Source organism: Nilaparvata lugens, chromosome 5 (assembly GCF_014356525.2).
Source record: "Nilaparvata lugens isolate BPH chromosome 5, ASM1435652v1, whole genome shotgun sequence".
Classification (NCBI taxonomy): domain Eukaryota; kingdom Metazoa; phylum Arthropoda; class Insecta; order Hemiptera; family Delphacidae; genus Nilaparvata; species Nilaparvata lugens.
In genome coordinates, this window is record NC_052508.1 from 72,825,505 (window position 1) to 72,844,374 (window position 18,870).

Below are 18,870 nucleotides of genomic sequence, written 5' to 3' on the forward strand. Positions count from 1 at the left end.
ACATTGTCTCGAACTGTTTTAATAAATTGGTGTTTTTGACGAAATCAAATCGTTTTCATTCAATTTCACACATAACTATTCGTGCATCTCTATTGTTTATTGCACTCAAACAGTTGTAGATCAGAATCGCAAAACATTATAAGCTGTTGATATTCAAATATTAACCCTTGGATGCTCAACTCATCCACAGATTTCAAGTTGATCGTTATTACATATCCACAAATGTTACTGACTTTGATGAAAACACAAATATATAGTCTGTTTTCATTATGTATTAGATCAATTCAGGGTGATTATAAAAGGACTTTACAACTTTGAAAGCACATAAATATTTATTGAAATTACTTACAGATTGAGAAAGGTGTCATTTTGTTACAAAACACTCCAAGTTTAAGGTGTGGGAGTTCTTTTGGTTCAAAGTGACAGCTCTTGCTAATGCAACATCCATACCACCGATAATCGATTTCTTTCCGGGCTACTTTATTTTTCAAGTAAAAAAATAATTCCATAGTACCCTTTTCTTAAAAAAACTGTTTTATACACGATACAATAACAACTCTTGTTTTTGTATTTCATAAAAAAATGTTTCAAAAAAATGTACCATGGAATTATTTTTCAAATAAATTTACTTATTGTAGCTTGTGATACCGAGTAACCAAAAGTCTTTCAGCAGTAGCTGTGTGGTGACATATTGTGTTCTGTTGAGGAACCCGTTTAACAACATCTATCTATTCCAATTCTATTTTTGGAACTAGAGGACATCAAGGGAACTTGATTACGCAAGCAGGATCTTAGACTGTAGAAGATTGATAGAATATGATTGTTTTTTACTTTCCTTGCCCTACTACCATAGATAAGGAAAGAATTGATTTCCAAAAAAATTTAAGGTACCCCAAATTCAAGTTTTTTATACGTTTCAAGGTCCCCTGAGTCCAAAAACATGATTTTTGGGTGTTGGTCTGTGTGTGTGTATGTCTGTGAACACGATAACTCCATTCCTAATCAACTGATTGACTTGAAATTTCAAACTTAAGGTCCTTATACCATGAGGACCCGACAATAAGAAATTCAATAAAATTCAATTCAAGATGGCGAAAAAAATGGCGGATAATTACTAAAAAAACATGTTTTTCACGGTTTTCTCGAAAACGGCTCTAACGATTTTCTTCAAATTTATACCATGGATAGCTATTTATAAGTCCTATCAACTGACATGAGTGTCATTTCTGGGAAAATTGCAGGAGCTCCGTAATATTCTTGAGAAAAATGGCGGATAATTACTAAAAAAACCTTGTTTTTCACGGTTTTCTCGTTAACGGCTCTAACGATTTTCTTCAAATGTATACCATAGATAGCTATTTGAGTTCTATCAACTGACATGAGTCTCATTTCTGGGAAAATTGCAGGAGCTCCGTAATATTCTTGAGAAAAATGGCGGATGATTACTAAAAACCATGTTTTTCACGATTTTCTCAAAAATGACTTGACCGATTTATTTCAAATTCATACCCTCTATACTTATTCATTAGCTCTATCAACGGCATGAGTCTTTTTCCTGGAAACTAATGGGGTCACACCCATCCTTGAGAAATGGACTTGTAAACTCCTTCTCGTGCATGGGGTAGGTAGTAGAGCAGTTTATAAAGAACACATAGTCGAGATATTTCATCTGTAGAACAGCTGTTTTGACGACTTTTAAAAAATCATCGAATTTCACAATTTACACAAAGGAAAAAGTACTCTGAAAACAATTATATATACACATATACAGTAGTCTGATCGTAGTTTCAAATAAATATGTTGCCGCCAATATCGTCATTATGTTATTCACCTAAATCATTCTCCCTTTAAGAATAAGGCTTACAGTTCAATGAGCAAGGAAAGTTGTGTGAGTGTACCACACCAGATTTTTGTATATATTTCACAGCGAAGAGACTTTTCGATCACTCGGTATATATAGAACATTCAAGACTATTACGATTTGAAATCTTTCAAGTGAATTTTCGTTTCTGACTATTATATGTCTGGTCAATCAAATGAATGAATGAATTACTCACTTTGATAATCTGCAGCTGGACGTTTTCATCAGTTTGAGTTCCATTGAAGCAGTCGCAGATGGTCGCCACTATCCTATCAATCAGCAATTTCCCAGGAGCATCTGAGTCAGGGACATTACCTGTCAGGTGTCCGTAAGCAATCAGTTTCTGAAAACAAACAAATTAGAGAAAATTAATTCTCTCTATTTGCGCATCTACACAATTTTCATTTTCAATAAGAATTATTTTATAGACAGGAATTGTTAGGCTCATATGAACCAGCAACGTTCAAAAATCTACGAATACATGAATCACTATAGTAACCTTATGGAAGGATGAAAATCACATATGAATAAAAATTCCCGAATGAAATAAGTAATACACTAGTGACCCCCTGGGTTAGAGAACTCGCTCATGAACTGCTTGGTGTATTGTAATCTTCGAAACCAGCAACTTTCAATTATACAAAGTTGGTGAAAATTATGGTACAGCTAAATATTTCTTACAAAATAATAATTTGAAAGTAGTGTAGATACTATTTGATATGGAAAATTATTCTTCAAAAATAGCTCTGTCGCTTCAACATTCTTGTCCCTTATAATTCTTTTTTTTAATGAGAAGGTGGTCCTTTGATAAACGATTTCGATAAAGAGTTCCAAGAGAAGATGAATGGCGAAAGTCGCACATACCCGTTTCAGTTTCAGTGAAAACTTCACTATTTTGTAGATTACTATTTTCAAAAACAGAGAGTCTATTAAAGAAAGTTTCCGAAGTCTGAAAATTGTAACGTTTCCTTCTATATTTATTCTTCATACCCTGCTAAATGTTGAATTTTTTTTATTTTTTTTTATTGTACAATACTATAGCTATCTAGTCTGGAGACTAATGAGCTAATTTTTTCTACCCTAACATACTACTTGAAAATGTTAACAGCGAATATCTCATTAGATATTCTCACTGATATTGATTGTTTAATTAATATGTACACTTATGACTGTACTATAGATTCACTCAATCACTGCTCTGCTCTTTCACTGGACACTGATTTGAACAAGCACTACACTAGCTCATACGGTTTCCTCCCTTGAGCCTCCGCACCAACCCTCCATTGTCTAGCAGATGGATCGCCTCAACGTTGTCGTGTTGGTGCAGTCGCCCCTCGTGCCTCTCCGCATGCCTCTGGATCTCGGTGGACACCAGGTCGACGTGCAGGTCTCTATGAAGATCGCTGTTCCTGACATACCAAGGAGCATCCACAATGTTTCAGCACCTTGTTCTGGAACCGTTGTATTACATTGATGTTGCTGTCTTTGGTACACCCCCAAGTTGTATACAATGTCCATTACTGGCTTTAGTATCTGTTTGTACACAAGTACTTTGTTGGATTTGTAAGTTGGAGTTTTTACCGATCAGCCATACAGCTTCTTATATTTGATTCCAAGTTCCTCTCTCTTCTTCTTGACATGGGCCCTTCCAGCGAAGCTTTGCGTCCAAGGTCATACCTAGATACTTGGCATCATTGGACTATGGTACAACTTGGTTGTTAATTATTGTTATTGGTATGGGCAGGTCCTTCTTATTGGTGAAGTTGATGTGAATCGACTTTGCTTCATGTAGTTTCATCCTCCACTTTCTAGTCCAATCTTGAATTTTGTCGATGGATCTCTGTAGTTTTTCTGTTGCAATTATTATAAATTTATATTATAATATATAAATGTTGAAATGAATACAGACTCTTTTCCGCGTCTGGGAGCCAATCATTTCTACTCTACCCGACGTGACAATGATCTATCACTGCCTCAAAAAAGACTCTCCAAGACAAGAGATAGGCATATTTTTCAACAAGCCAAAATTTATAACAATCTTTCTTTAGAAATTAGAGAGCTGCCAATCAATGAATTCAAACAAATTTAAAAAAATAAATTAACAGAGAGGGCGTACTATTCGGTAGATGAGTATCTTCAGTATTCAATATAATGAATGCTCATGATGTAACATGTACCTATTAATTTTTGGTAAAACTGAATAACTTATTAATTATTATTTATATGAATTGTAGTTGGTTTCTGACTAAGACAAATTTTTATTGTAATATTTTCATATATTATACGATTTCTATTATCATATGCTTAATTTTATATCATAATTCCTCTTTTATTTCATAAGTGTTATATTATTGTTATTATTTTGACGTGCTTATACAATGTCAAGTTGTTCTGGCAATAAAGAATCTTGAATCTTGAATTATTTGATATAGTGTATGACAACAAAATTCTCTATTAGTCATAAAATTTCTCTCACTATTAGTAATAAAAGTTGGTTTATGCTCAACAGCAACACTGACTCATCCCATTTACGCATATTGCTAGTTTGAATGCCTGAATTTGGGCGTTTACTTTTGAGCCAGATTAAGCGGCGTTTATCGACTAAAAATAGAATCAGCATACGGATCCACGGTTCAAACTCGAGATTAAACCAATGATGGGCTAGACGAAGTTTAAACCGAGCATCTGCATACGGGCCTTAGAATATTTGCATGACAATACCAACCTGCTGGACAATCTAGAGCAGTAACAACCATCCTGGTAATTTTACTATAGCTGAAGATGATGGCTGTTTTTAAATAAATGAAGATATTTTTTAAGAACAACTTTATAATACAGTGTGTACAAAAAAGAATGACCCGATTTAAAATAGCTATATTTATTAGGAAGAAGGGCTTAACAGTAACAAATTGCATACTAAAATACTCACAAAATATTGGAGTTTGCGAAAATGTATCATAAATGTTCAATAAGTCAGTATATACAGCTGTTTTTCCAAGGATGAATTATAATTATCTTTTGAATGTCCTTCAGCGAGTTTTCCCAGGGATGAGACCTAGTGCAATCGAATCTTTATATTATAAACCCACTATGTTCTGAATTTCGTGAGAATCGTTAGAGCCGTTTTCGAGATCCGGTGAAATACAAACATATAAACATCTAAACATCCAAACATATAAACAGAAGTTGCTCGTTTAATAGTATAGGATAGGATATGTCCTTTATTGGCTGCAAGGACGACATCTAGTCTGTAGCTTAATTCATCCCAAACTGAGATCCGGTGAAATACAAACATATAAACATCCACACATCTAAACATATAAACAGAAGTTGCTCGTTTAATAGTATAGGATAGGATATGTCCTTTATTGGCTGCAAGGACGACATCTAGTCTGTAGCTTAATTCATCCCAAACTGAGATCCGGTGAAATAGAAACATATAAACATCCACACATCTAAACATATAAACAGAAATTGCTCGTTTAATAGTATAGGATATGTCCTCCATTGGCTGCACGGACGACATCTAGTCTTCAGCTGCATTTATCCCAAACTGAGCGTAAGGTGTCTTCTGTCACTGAGGCTACTGCCGCTGATAATCGGGGTTTCAGTTCATCAATGTTCCCCTGTCATAACACCATGCGATTTTTTCCTGAGGAGATATGTTTACGTTCCTCCCTTACCTCGTGACATTGATGAACTGTAAACCCGAATATGAGCGGCTGTAGCATCAGTGACAGAAGACACCTTACGCTCAGTTTGGGATGAATTACAAATAGTTGGACAACCAAATGATGCTATGAATTTAAAAATACATACAAATTGTGATTTTGAGAAATGGAAGGATTGTGCATGCCCTCAACTAAAAAATGAAAAATCTATAAAGTATCTGGGCATCATGGTTGATTGTAACCAAGTGGGAGCCTCATATAGAATATATTTGTAAACGCTTAAAATTTATTTCCTTTATCTTTTATAAAGTCCGTAAAATATTAGACATTAAATTACTTAGGGTCCTTTACTTTGCCTATGCTCAATCGGTGTGCAATATGGGTTAGTGGTATGGGGAGGAGCGTATGATGTTTTCATGAATAAAATTTTACATTTCAAAAAATGATAATAAAAGCAATTCTTAATAAGCCAAGGGCTTTTTTAGTAGTGAAACATTTGCCGAATTTAAAGTGATGACAGTACGTCAAATTATATAAAGAAACTTCTCTATTATGCATGGATGAGGAAGGAGGAATTTACAGTGAATAATAACGTTTCTATGTATAACTGAGAGTTACATCTCATAACATTTATAATATTAACTATTCAGATTTGACAATAGTGCGAAAACAATTGGGGTATCTTAGCTCAAAAATAATAAATATCATGCCAAATGCATTGTCAGAATATCTTCTAATAGGGGTAGACAGAGGATGGAACAGATAAATAAGTGGGTGATACAAAAATTTTTCTTCGACATCAGTCAAATATTATAATTACTAGTAATTTATTGTTAACTTCGATTTTTTGTAGCTTGATTATTAGTAAATAATGTTTATATTGTCTAAACAGCTGATACTCTCACTCAGCGGTCAGGGTTTTGCCCTTGCTGGGTGGTGCCATGTAATTTTAATTTATTTGTAAAATAGTATAATATATTATTATAATCTAGAATATTTCTTTTGTAAGCTTTTTATTTTGTATTTTGTTTTTATGGGCAATAAAGATGTTTAAAAAAAAAAATTAATGCTACAGACTAGATATCGTCCGTGCAGCCAATGGAGGACATATCCTATCCTATACTATTAAACGAGCAACTTCTGTTTATATGATTGGATGTTTAGATGTTTAAATGTTTGTATTTCACCGGATCTCGAAGACGGCTCTAACGATTCTCACGAAATTCAGAACATAGTGGGTTTAAAATATAAAGATTCGATTGCACAAGGTCTCATCTCTGGGAAAACTCGCTGAAGGACATTAAAAAGATAATTATAATTCATCCTTGGAAAAACAGCTGATAATAATTATTATTTAGTCGTTTGATGATGATGGAAGTGAGTGAACGAGTTCATGTGTGTGGAACTGTGTCAAAATTATGACTCAGCTGTTGAACTTTTGTAATCATTCAATCAGGTAATTAGTGCCGGTTGCAAAAAAGCCGGCCTATTTTCAATCCTGATTAATTCCAGTAGATCCATCTTTTTGAAATGGTCTTCTCTGATTTGGATCACGTGAAGTTAATCAGGATTAAAATTTAACCGGCTTTTGTGCAACTGGGCCTTTGTGAGGGGAATTTTTGCATTCCTCTGGGAATTAATCTCAATTTACTGTGATTAGATAGAACATTTCTGTATGAATGTTATTATAATTTCTCCTTTCGTAATAATTTTTTTATGCTTTTGTACTCCAGAGCGAAGCTCGGTCCCCGATATTTAAACATTTATGATTCAGATGGAAATTACTGAGATATTGCAATTATTAAAATGCTAATGAATTAATAATTATTATTTAACGACAATCCCAATTAAATGCCATAATTTACCCCGAAGACTTCTGCTACTGCAAATATTGACAACAGGGTAAACAACCAGATGGAAATTCGATGAGCGCTACTATTCAGAAATTATTTGTCAGCCCGGGACAAATAATTCCCGGACTGACAAATAATTTTTGAATGGTAGCGCTCATCGAATTTCCATGTAGCTGTTTACCCTGTTGTCAATATTTGCAGTAGCAGAAGTCTTCGGGGTGAATTACAGCATTTAATTTGGATTTTCGTTCAATAATAATAATTAATTCATTAGCATTTTAATAATTGCAATATCTCAGTAATTTCATCTGTATCATAAATGTTTAAATATCGAGGAAATTCCGATTTCATTGGATTTTCGTTTAATAATAATAATTTATGATACATTTCGTAAACTCCAATATTTTAGTATGCAATTTGTTATTGTTAAGCCCTACTTAACTACTAAGCCCTATTGAATTTAACTACTAATAAATATACTATACTAATAGTACTAATAATAAATATAGCTATATAAAATCGGGTCATTCTTTTTGTACACACTGTATTATTATAAATACCAACCTGTAGACAATCCAGAGCCGTCACAACTATCCTGGCTGTTTTGCTCTTGCAGGCCAGCTCGAACGGCAGGAAATAGCGTTCTGCTGTGAAATTGCAGTTGCTGTCCTTTGGCATAGGCAGCGCCGATGATGCTGCTTCCTCTTCGGCCTGCTCCCCATCCTTCAGCTCCTTTTTTATCTCCTCTGAAAAATTAAAAAAAAAACATGAAAGAATGTTCTTATAGAATGAAAGAAGAACACTCGAGGATCGATAACACCTACAGATCGATAAAATGAAAAAAAGTGAACAAGTTATTCAATTTACCAAAAATAACTCAACTGAAAGTTATTTTTGGTTATTTTTAGTAAATTGAATAACTATCTTAAAAATTTATATTTTCAGAAAATTTTTATTTTACTAGATCAACAATACCATGAAGAATCTATCCTCTCAATCTCATAGATTTATCTCTTACCGAATTTGAAATGTTCTGTCCCAGAAATTTAAACTTTAGGCGCTCATATCTCAAAAAATAATGATCGAAAAAAAAATGTTTTTCTGAGAAAACTTTTCATTTTTAGCTTGATGATATACAAATCGAAAAACTTTGAAAAATATCGCGAGTAGAAAGTTTATATTTAGCCTTTGCACAGCCTTAAGCTCAAAGTGAACCACTTCATAACAAACGAGACTAGATATGGATTTCATCCAGTTTAAAATGGATTGAATCTTTATCCATTCTCGTTACAGAAACATGATTATAATTTTAAAATTTGGGGATAAGTGTTGAAACAGTTTCTGGGTTCATACGATTGATGAATTGAGTTCTTAAGTTTTCGTTGAAGTAGATAGATAAATAATTTATTGTTCAATTTTTAGCAATACAATTGAGTACATAAAAACAATTTTCAACAAAATAAGTACAAGCTAATAAAATAAAAAATTCGGAATAGCCGAAGCTTCGTTCAAGAATATATATGAAAAAATTTGAATGTTCAAATGCTTCAATTTTGGTTTATTAGTTTCAGTGTTTATACTTTTTGGACCTACTGCAATCAAAATTCGGAAGAGGAGGAGATTTGGGCTAGACCTATTGGTCATTTTCTAATCATGTATACGATTTGTGTAATGATTTTTTATAAATTTCCATAATCATTAAAAATCTCTCTGATAACAATTATATTATAGGATCGCTATCGGTGCTGCAATTCATGAGTTTATTTCAACTGTTGGCACCTCTGTTCAACAGAATGAAGCATACTAAAACTCCAATCAAAATTATGACCGCTCAAAGAGAATGAAGATAGTAATTCAACAATAAAATGATTCAACAACGCTCTTATCAATATTCAAAGAAATACTCAACACCAAATCTTATAGTATTACCCTATCAACTGTGCAAACTTTACAATTATTACTATTAGACTTCACTCGCTTCTTTTCTTACAGAATTTAGACTACCCGGAATTATTAAAATTCAATCTATCTTTAGTAAGATCCACGTTATAATGACAGTATTTGATTAATATTGGTGTTGCTATCCTTATCTATCACTAGCCGTCAGACTCGTTACGCTCGCCATATCCGTCTAGCCTGGACGGATGAGACTGGATCGTCCAAAAATGGGATCAGCGGGCTCGCTTCGCTCGCCTGCATTTTTCATTTGAGCATGCTTCATTCCATCAGAAAGTTAAAGTACTGAGAAAACGCAGAATAGCTGAGAAAAACGCTGGTTTGGGCGTATCTTTGATAAAATATTAAAGTCACCTCATCACAAAATTTTTAGACCCTCTAAATCTCTGTACCAAATTCAAACATTTTCTGTCTATTACTTGATGAAAGAACTGAGAAAACGCAAAAAAACGCTAATTTTGGGCGTATCTTTGGCGTTATTTCAAATTCCTTCTAAAGGTAGGCGCACACAGATCGTCATTGGACGGACGGCACGCATCGGACGGATCGGATGATTAGATTTGATGCATTGTTTTCAATTGGAGTGCGCATACCTATACGATGCGGATAGGTATGTGCACTCCAATCGAAAACAATGCATCAAATCTAATCATCCGATCCGTCCGATGCGTGCCGTCTGTCCGATGACCTATACGATGCGGATAGGTATGTGCACTCCAATCGAAAACAATGCATCAAATCTAATCATCCGATCCGTCCGATGCGTGCCGTCTGTCCGATGACGATCTGTGAGCGCCTATCTTTACACAACATTATTACACCCCAGCTGAGATTCTGTACTAAATTTGAACATTTTCTGTTCATTTGTTCTCCATAAAGCTGAGAAAACGCTGGAAAAACGCAGATTTTGGGCGTATCTTTGGAAATTTCTCCTAATCCGTTCTTAGTGCGCCTCTAAAGGGCCAACTACACATACCTACCAAATTTGAACGTTTTTGGTCCGGTCGATTTTTAGTTCTGCGAGTGAGTGAGTGAGTCAGTCAGTGAGTGCCATTTCGCTTTTATATATATATATAGATTCGACAAAGCAGATATCGCTATCCTTTTCTAGCTCTGCAACGTTGCCAGATCATTTTTTATGAATGTATCAAAATATTTAATATCAATTAAGGAAATTTATTATTCAATCATTAAAAAATATATTTTCTTGTCGAAAAAAATATGATTATTTCATTCAAGAATGAACAATTGATATGACATCAGATATCAGCTATTCTCTGTAGAAAGTAGAGAATCGGGATCGCTGTTCTCCTATCATTCTCCACTGCCATTATAACATTATAGCTCCACTGTCATTAAGCATTGAAAAATATACTTTCTTGACGAATAAAATATGGTTATTTCATACAAGAATGCACAGTTGATATTACATCAGATATAATAGTAGTTCTGAGAACAGTAGACCTCGCGCTCAGTAAGTTACATTGACCTGTTGTTATGTTTTCTCAAAAATTAATAAATTTAAAATGTCTAGAAAAAATCCTAAATAAACATAGAGTTTTCTGTCCTATCGTACCGTGACGTGTCGTCCCGGAATGTGAGTGTGAGCGCTGTTATCAGCTCTGGCTGCAACTGTCTACAACGACGATGGAAAGATACATTCTCAAGATGTTCGATGTTTATGAACGGGTAGTATTATAGTCAACTGTCTACTAACGTTGATGGAAAGATACATTTTCAAGATGTTCGATGTTTTTGAACGGGTAGTATTATAGTCAACTTGTCTACTAACGTTGATGGAAAGATACATTTTCAAGATGTTCGATGTTTTTGAACGGGTAGGTAGTATTATAGTCCACTAGACAGCTGATTTATGATGAATAATTCTAAAGTCTAATTTTTACGGTAATATTGGCGTTCAAAGGAGACTCCTTTTCCTTTTGTATTATCCTTAAAATGCAAAATTTCAAAAAAACCGTATGTATACGTCGACGCGAAATTCAAAAAGGAACATACCTGTCAAATTTCATGAGAATCTATTGCTGCGTTTCGCTGTAAATGCGGAACATAAATATAAACATAATTATTAACATAAAGAGAAATGCAAAACCGTCGACTTGAATTTCGCGGTCACCTCACTTCGCTCGGTCAACCAGTATAAGCTATTCTCTTTAGATGCAGAGAATCAGCATCGCTGTTCTCATATCTTTCTCCACTGCCTTTATAAAGTGAATACTATGTTTTATCAACACTATTAAGGCTGAACATTTTCTCTGAAGATGTTAAACTGCAATTTACCAGGATCTATTCGAACATGAATGAACAAATACGCTTATGATAATTCAAGAGATAAGGCGAAGTGCCCATTCAAGTATTAATGAACTGGATAGTAAATTACTATAAGTACTAGTCTCTCTTATCAAAACTGCTCTAGATTGGTTTAATAATAGATGCTATTTCTACTGTCAAGTATATCTTCCACAAACTGACAAGCCTCCTTATACAGAGTGACACAGAATAACGGGAACTTTTAAAACGCCATAAAACATTAGTGGGAAGGCCAAAAATTATTTTAATCAAACTAATGTAAAGTTGAAGACTTGTCATTTAAGAATTATTAATAACATCTATCACTTTTTGACAATTACTTCTTCAAGATGGCTTCCTCCTGCACGAATACAGTCTTGAAATCTGTGTTGAGATTCCTGCAACATTTCACCTGGAATATTGTTAATTTAATTTTGAATTGTCTGTTATGATTCAACCACAGTTATTGATCAAGTTGTGGAAACGTTTGATTTGAGATAGCTCCACAAACAGAAAATCGCAGGTGGACAGATCATGCGGGACCAGGAAACGGAGATGTTGCAGCGATCAATGAGGAATCGTCAACACAGATTTCAAGAGTGTATTCTTTCAGGAGGAAGCCATCTTAAAGAAGTAATTTTCAAAAAGTGATGGATGTTATTAATAATTCTCAAATGGCAAGTCTTGAACTTTACATTAGTTTGAATAAAATCATTTTTGCCCTTCCCACTAATGTTTTATGGCGTTTTTAAGTTCCCATTATTCTGTGTCACCCTGTATTATTTCAGTAATTGTTTGCTTGTTTGTTCAAAGTATTGTTTATTCAAACAGCAGTTGAAAGTTTCTAGTTTATTCTGACAGAAATAATGAGTATTTTACAATAAGCAAGAGTTGATAGGAATTGTGAATAGTTTATGTATATTTAATGATAATAATAATGTACTAGCACTTCCAAAACTCATAGTCAGTTCTTTGATAAGCTGACTCACAAAGTTATCAAATTAAAATTCTTAAATAGTGAATAGCTTTAATGATAATCAATTGGAACTTTTATTAAAAAATGTAATTTTGTTTGAGAAATCGGCTCCCTACACCAAATTACAATTATCAATAATAAAAGTAAATAAAATTGGTGATAATGAATGGTCGAATCTATTAGAGCTTCTAGAATAGAAAATGAAAGAATCAGGCCAAATCTTGTAGTTTGATCAATTACAAAGCTCTTACTGAAACTTCTTCAACATTATTTCTTCGATATGTGAATATTTCCTATTTTAGTGATAATAATATACGTTCTTTTTTTTGTAGCATCTAAATTTGAAAATCTACTTTGTGAACAAATTTAAAAATCTGGTGTGGCGCACTCACACAACTTTCCTTGCCGTTATGAAAATTGATCACTGACGCTAGTGTTCCCGCGCATCTCAAGTCTACTATTCAAATATTTGAGCCAGCTGGTGACAGGGCAATATATGAGGTCTGCTATTTCTTCATAGTGAATGATTTAAGAGAATCAACAATAATTTGCAATTGAATAATCACATTTTCTCGAATTTAAAGCTTATTTTCAATTTTAGGTGAAAATGTTACTGAATATTAATTGTAGAGATTTACATGCTCAATCTACTCCACTTGATTTTTTTTGTTTCAATTGTATCTGAAGCCTGATAATTGGGAATCTATCTGCATTGATGGGGCGGAGCTCCTGAAATTTTTACAGATATGGGACTTGTGGCAGTTGATAGAGCTTATCGATGACTATTTTGGGTATGAATTTGATCAAAATCGTTGGAGCCGTTTCCGAGAAAATCACGAAAAACCCTGTTTTTGACAACATTTTCGCCATTTTAGCCGCCATCTTGAATAGCATTTGATCGAAATTGTTCGTGTCGGATCCTTATAGTGAAAGGACCTTAAGTTTCAAATTTCAAGTCATTCCGTTAATTGGGAGATGAGATATCGTGTACACACACGCACATACACTCATACACACACACACACACACACACACACACACACACACACATACAGACCAATACCCAAAAACCAGTTTTTTGGACTCAGGGGACCTTGAAACGTATAGAAATTTAGAAATTGGGGTACCTTAATTTTTTTCGGAAAGCAATACTTTCCATACCTATGGTAATAGGGCAAGGAAAGTAAAAACTTAAAATTTTGTTAAGTGGACAACTACAAGACTTGGCCTATTCCGGACAATGTGTAACCTTATATAAATTTGGGAGAGGAACAACACAAGGTTACCTTATTTTCCTCTCCCTATCATACAGATGATGTACTCATTGTATGAATGAATGAATGAATTTCCATAATATTATAAAATATTTTCTGATGATGAAACATATTATTATACAGATGAATTCCATGAGAACAGACACCGGGGACGTTACCTTCAAGGAATCGTGTTTGCTATGAATGTAAGGAAACAAATTTTGCGATATAAATAAAAATAGAAATCCAAGTATCCTTTTAAAATTGTTATCAAGTCTTGATAATGGCATCATATAGCCGAAACATGTTGTGAGTAGACAATATTGAAAAAGGGTACTAAGATTTCTATTTTTATTTATATTCAAGATTGGCCCTAACGAAGAAATACAAATTTTGCGATATATCCGTACAATTTTTCAAGCATAATTTGTATTTGAGACTGCTGAACAAAAGTTATTGTTACATATTTATATATTAAGGGGAAAGGACTAGCTCTCTTGGAAACTCACAATTCTTTCCACAACTTACAGAACACAAAACAAATACCCCACCTGCTTCAAATAAAATCCGGTTATATTTGTGAAATTCATCAGCACTGGCATAGTCTCTCTCAACAACCTGAATTTTGACATGTTTACATTCTAGACACTTGCCATTTTTAACAGGTGTTAAACAGAACACATATTCAGTTATCTTTCCACACACAGACAGACAGCCCGTCTCGACATTAGTGGATGATGTCATGTTCATCGTTTGACATGGCAAATTCGGCAACACTTTTCACTAAATTATTCACTATCAGACGTAAATTTTGGTACACACAGATAAGAAACGTTTTTTCAGAGGTGATTATTGTCGAATAAAAGTACATTTTAGTTGAATTAACTCTCAAACCTGATGAAATTATCAAAAATTTGAATTGCTAAGAGACAAATTTCAATTAGAATGAAAATGGAGCTCGTTGTTTGTATTTAGAGTAGGCCTACTAATAGCACAGCCACAAATTGATCGTAAACGTGTGATCTACACAATTTCGGGAAACTTTCAACACTGGTTTTAAAGGTGGGAATAATCCTGAACCCTTAGTACTGCAATGTAAACCACAAAAAATGGAGAAATCCACGAACGATCTCAAAACAACACCTCACCTTATACGAGAGCTAAGAACATGTAGATGAATATTTACAATCACACTCACACGGCCAAGAATGAATAATCATAGCGAACCGAATGTTGAGTTTCAGTAGAGCTATGACGTCACAAATGTTCACTTCCAACTGCAAATAGATTATTAATTATTGTTCTTTTCAGTTAGCGGTTTTTCAAGTTCATAGCATTGGCAATGATTTTTCACTTGCAGCAATTTACGAATCTTTCTTATTGCAGTCGTTGAAAATTATGAGAAAGTGTTTTGAATAATTTGAATATTGACTTGAAATTTGTGGTATCCATATTGTAACAGATAACAATATTACATCTTTAGCTAGATTCATAAGGGAACATTATCTTATTATTAATTCTCTACTGAACAGCGGGGAATTCAAAAGTATGAACAAACAATTCAAGAGACTTGAGATATTGTTCTGTGCTATACTCCTGTGAAATAATAATTTTTATTTAAATTAAGATTTAAATTAAGTGGATTTTTTGACAATTTCTAAGTCTCTTCAATTATGGAGAAGTTCCACAACTTCAATATTAACTATACAAACTTTATGAACACACAGTTCGAAAATATTTGTCTGAAACTTTGAACATTTATTTATTTCTCTTTGAAGTAAAGAAAACGGTACTATAAATACATAAGAATAAGATACAGATTTACTCTTTTTTCTTGCACATATCGTTCAAAATTGATATAATCAATAATTTATCTGTCACAATATTACAAAATACATCGACATCGTCTTGAATTCTGACTGAATTCGAATCAATTATTGATTTTTGACAGTAAAATAAGGATTCGACTGAGTCATTGTCAATATTGTATAACCGTTCCATAATTGTGACCGGTGTGGTCAGGAAACGATGGTCGTGTACCGAATAAAACTGTGTAGAATTTGATAACATATTTGTGTTTTTATTCAATTAGTAAAATAAGGGATTAAACTACTTTGGAAATGACGAATAGTGTATTGGATGTGTAAAGCTGGTCACACACCGAATAGTCAAGACAAGACTAGTCACGTTTAGTCACAATACTTCACATTGCTGCTTATGACGCAACACACACTGATTAGTCATTGCAATTAGACATGACTCCATAATCAACTATGTGAAGTATTGTGACCAAACGTGACTATAGTGAGGTCCACGTTATAATGGCAGTGTAGATAAAGATAGGAAAATAGCGATGCCGATTCTCTGAATTAATTAATTATATTTCTACACTGTTGAAAACATAATTGGCATTGTTTTGGACCTAGAAATGGATAGTACCACCGGCTTTGTCGAATGATAGACAAGGATAGCAAAACCAAAGTTGATCAAATACTGTCATTATAACGTGGACCTCACTATAGTCTTGTCTTGACTAATCGGTGTGTGACCAGCCTAAGGCCTACACATCTGCGCTTGCGCAGATGACACAGTTTATGTAATACAGTACAGGTTTTTTTATTTGTGCTACAAACAGTTTTACTACAGTATTTAATTATTTAACGTGGACTTTCTGTAAGGCCCTAACACAGCCTAATAGGTGTGTGATCAATGTTAAATCAGAATATCATCATTTTACATAATTTATTAATAAATAAAAACATTGTTCAGGTAACCATTATTATAAAAAAAATAATGAAATCAATGTCAAACATGTCGAAATTTCACGTGTAGCACTTCAAAGTAGAGCGCATATTGTCAAGAGATAACAAAGAGATGGGCGTGGTCTAATTGCAATAGGAATTAGTTTCATATGAATGAAAATGGTCATAAACATTGCTTTAGTGACAAAAAGTACCGGTTGCACAACAGCCGGTTAAATTTTAACCGTGATTATGTACTTATTGTATACATGAATAAAGAATACAATACAGTACATATCGCTGCGTCAGCTCTAACTACTCTATAAATTGGGAGAGGGAACATAACTTATATTCTGTTTATACTTAAGAAAACTTCAATTAATGGAAATGAAATGGAATAAGTAGGCTACCCTTCCTAGAAATCACCTTCTACTTCTTTTTACAAAACATTAAATTTTAAAATCTCTGTTTACATTATAAATACACTGTTTTGGTTAATATTAACGGAAAATGGTGCTTGACAGTTTTGAATATGAATGAACTCTTTTCCTAGGAGATAGGAGAACAACGCTGCCGAATCTCTGTCTTGTCAATGCCTTCTATAGACGGTAGCTGATACAGGTTTAAATATTAACTGTTCATTCTCGGTTTGAAAAATCAGTTATATTTTATTAAGCAATAAATTATATTTTTTAATAATTTCATTTTGAATTTTCATGATTGAGATGATATATTTTAATTATAATTTCTACATTGTTAAAAGACGATCTGGCAACAGAGCAAAACGAGAAAGAGATAGTGCTATGCGCTTTGTTGAATGAAAGACAAGGATAGCAATACCATTGCTAATCAAACATAATAACGTGGACCTCCCTATGGTAACTATTGTGAGGTCCACGTTATAATGGCAGTGGAGAGAGATAGGAGAACAACGTTGCCGATTCACTTCCTTGCCACTGCCTTCTATGGAGGATAGCTGATACCGGTATATCTGATGTAATATTATCAGTTCATTCTTGTTGCAAATAATGAATATTTTAATCGACCTGATATAATATTATCTGCTCATTCTAGTTTCAAATAATAGATACGGTATTTTATTCGCCACGGGAATATGTTTTTCAATGATTAAATTATATATTTTCATAATTGAGATAATTACCGGTATCAGTTATCCTTTACATAAGGCAATGGCAAGGCAGAGAATCGGCAACACTGTTCTCCTACTTTCTTCACTGCCATTATAACGTGGACCTCACTATAGTTTCAACAAACCATTGCCTCTCCACAGCCATATCAGTTATGCTACTGTGCTTATGGGACATGATGGTGGGATAACTCTATTGATGGCTGCTGGAAATTCTGTTCCTGCTTCCTCAGACTTACTCATATCTTAAGCTGCGTACACATATTCGCGCTTCCAACCCGCACCGAGCACGCTCCGCCCTCGTTCCTCCATCGAATCATAGTCGCTCCGTCCACGCACCCATCATGAACGTTACGGAAGATGTTAGATCTTCTCGCGTTCCCCGGTCGAACCACTCTTGCTCCCCGGTCGATCATCACTCGCTCTGCTGGAGTGACGTTCGGTTGCGGAGCAGAGCGAAAGTCTGTACGCACCTTTACTCTCTGTGGCCAAGACACAAGAGATGCTTTGTACTCTTAGCACCCACACTCCAGGGGACGAAGCAGTCACTTTGCTTGGCTTTGGAATTGATGCCAAATTAAGTTGGGAGCCGCATATTGACCAGGTATGCAGGAGACTGTCTAGAGTAATCTACCTGTTCAGAAAGCTGAGAAGCCTCCTGAGTCTCAAGAGACTTCTAATAATGTATCATGCGGTGTTTGGCAGTCAGTATGGTATTCTTCTCTGGGGCCATTCTCCACATGCCAATGACATCCTGCTTCTTCAAAAGAAGGCACTGCGGATCCTTACCTACAGTGACTTCATTGCCCATTGTCAACCCATCTTCAGACGCCTGAAAGTGCACACCGTCTTCGGGCTGTACATACTGGCCTCACTTATTACAGTGAAGATAAACAGGGCTAACATGATGAGTAGGTGTCAGGTGCATTCATACGGTACCCGCGGAAGGCTACAGTTGGAGATTCCACGCTGTAGGTTGTCAAGAGTGAAGGACTCTTTCCCAGTGTTGGCACTCAAAATGTTCAACCTGCTGCCGGGCTCGGTGAGGGATCTTCTTATAGGTGTCTTTAAGAAGAGGCTGTCAAGGTGGCTGATTAAAAGAAGC

At 34.5% G+C, this 18,870-nt stretch overlaps 1 protein-coding gene across 1 annotated transcript; it reads right to left on the minus strand.

Moving 5' to 3' along the window:
* Positions 1 to 1,966: 1,966 nt before the first annotated feature.
* Positions 1,967 to 15,152, minus strand: LOC120351513 (brefeldin A-inhibited guanine nucleotide-exchange protein 1-like). Its single transcript, XM_039429241.1, has 3 exons — positions 14,429 to 15,152; positions 7,950 to 8,131; positions 1,967 to 2,204 (listed from the first exon to the last, which is right to left on the minus strand). The coding sequence occupies exons 1-3, from the start codon at positions 14,625 to 14,627 to the stop codon at positions 1,992 to 1,994; spliced, it is 594 nt and encodes a 197-aa protein (XP_039285175.1). The 5' UTR covers positions 14,628 to 15,152; the 3' UTR covers positions 1,967 to 1,991.
* Positions 15,153 to 18,870: the final 3,718 nt, after the last annotated feature.

Excerpts from the sequence above, each read along its gene's own strand:
- LOC120351513 (XM_039429241.1), bottom strand. The coding sequence starts at position 14,627 with ATGAACATGACATCATCCACTAATGTCGAGACGGGCTGTCTGTCTGTG. Across the intron at positions 8,132-14,428 it reads CCGGATTTTATTTGAAGCAG|AGGAGATAAAAAAGGAGCTG; the intron begins GTGGGGTATTTG and ends TTAATTTTTCAG. Across the intron at positions 2,205-7,949 it reads CGGCTCTGGATTGTCTACAG|AAACTGATTGCTTACGGACA; the intron begins GTTGGTATTTAT and ends GTTTGTTTTCAG.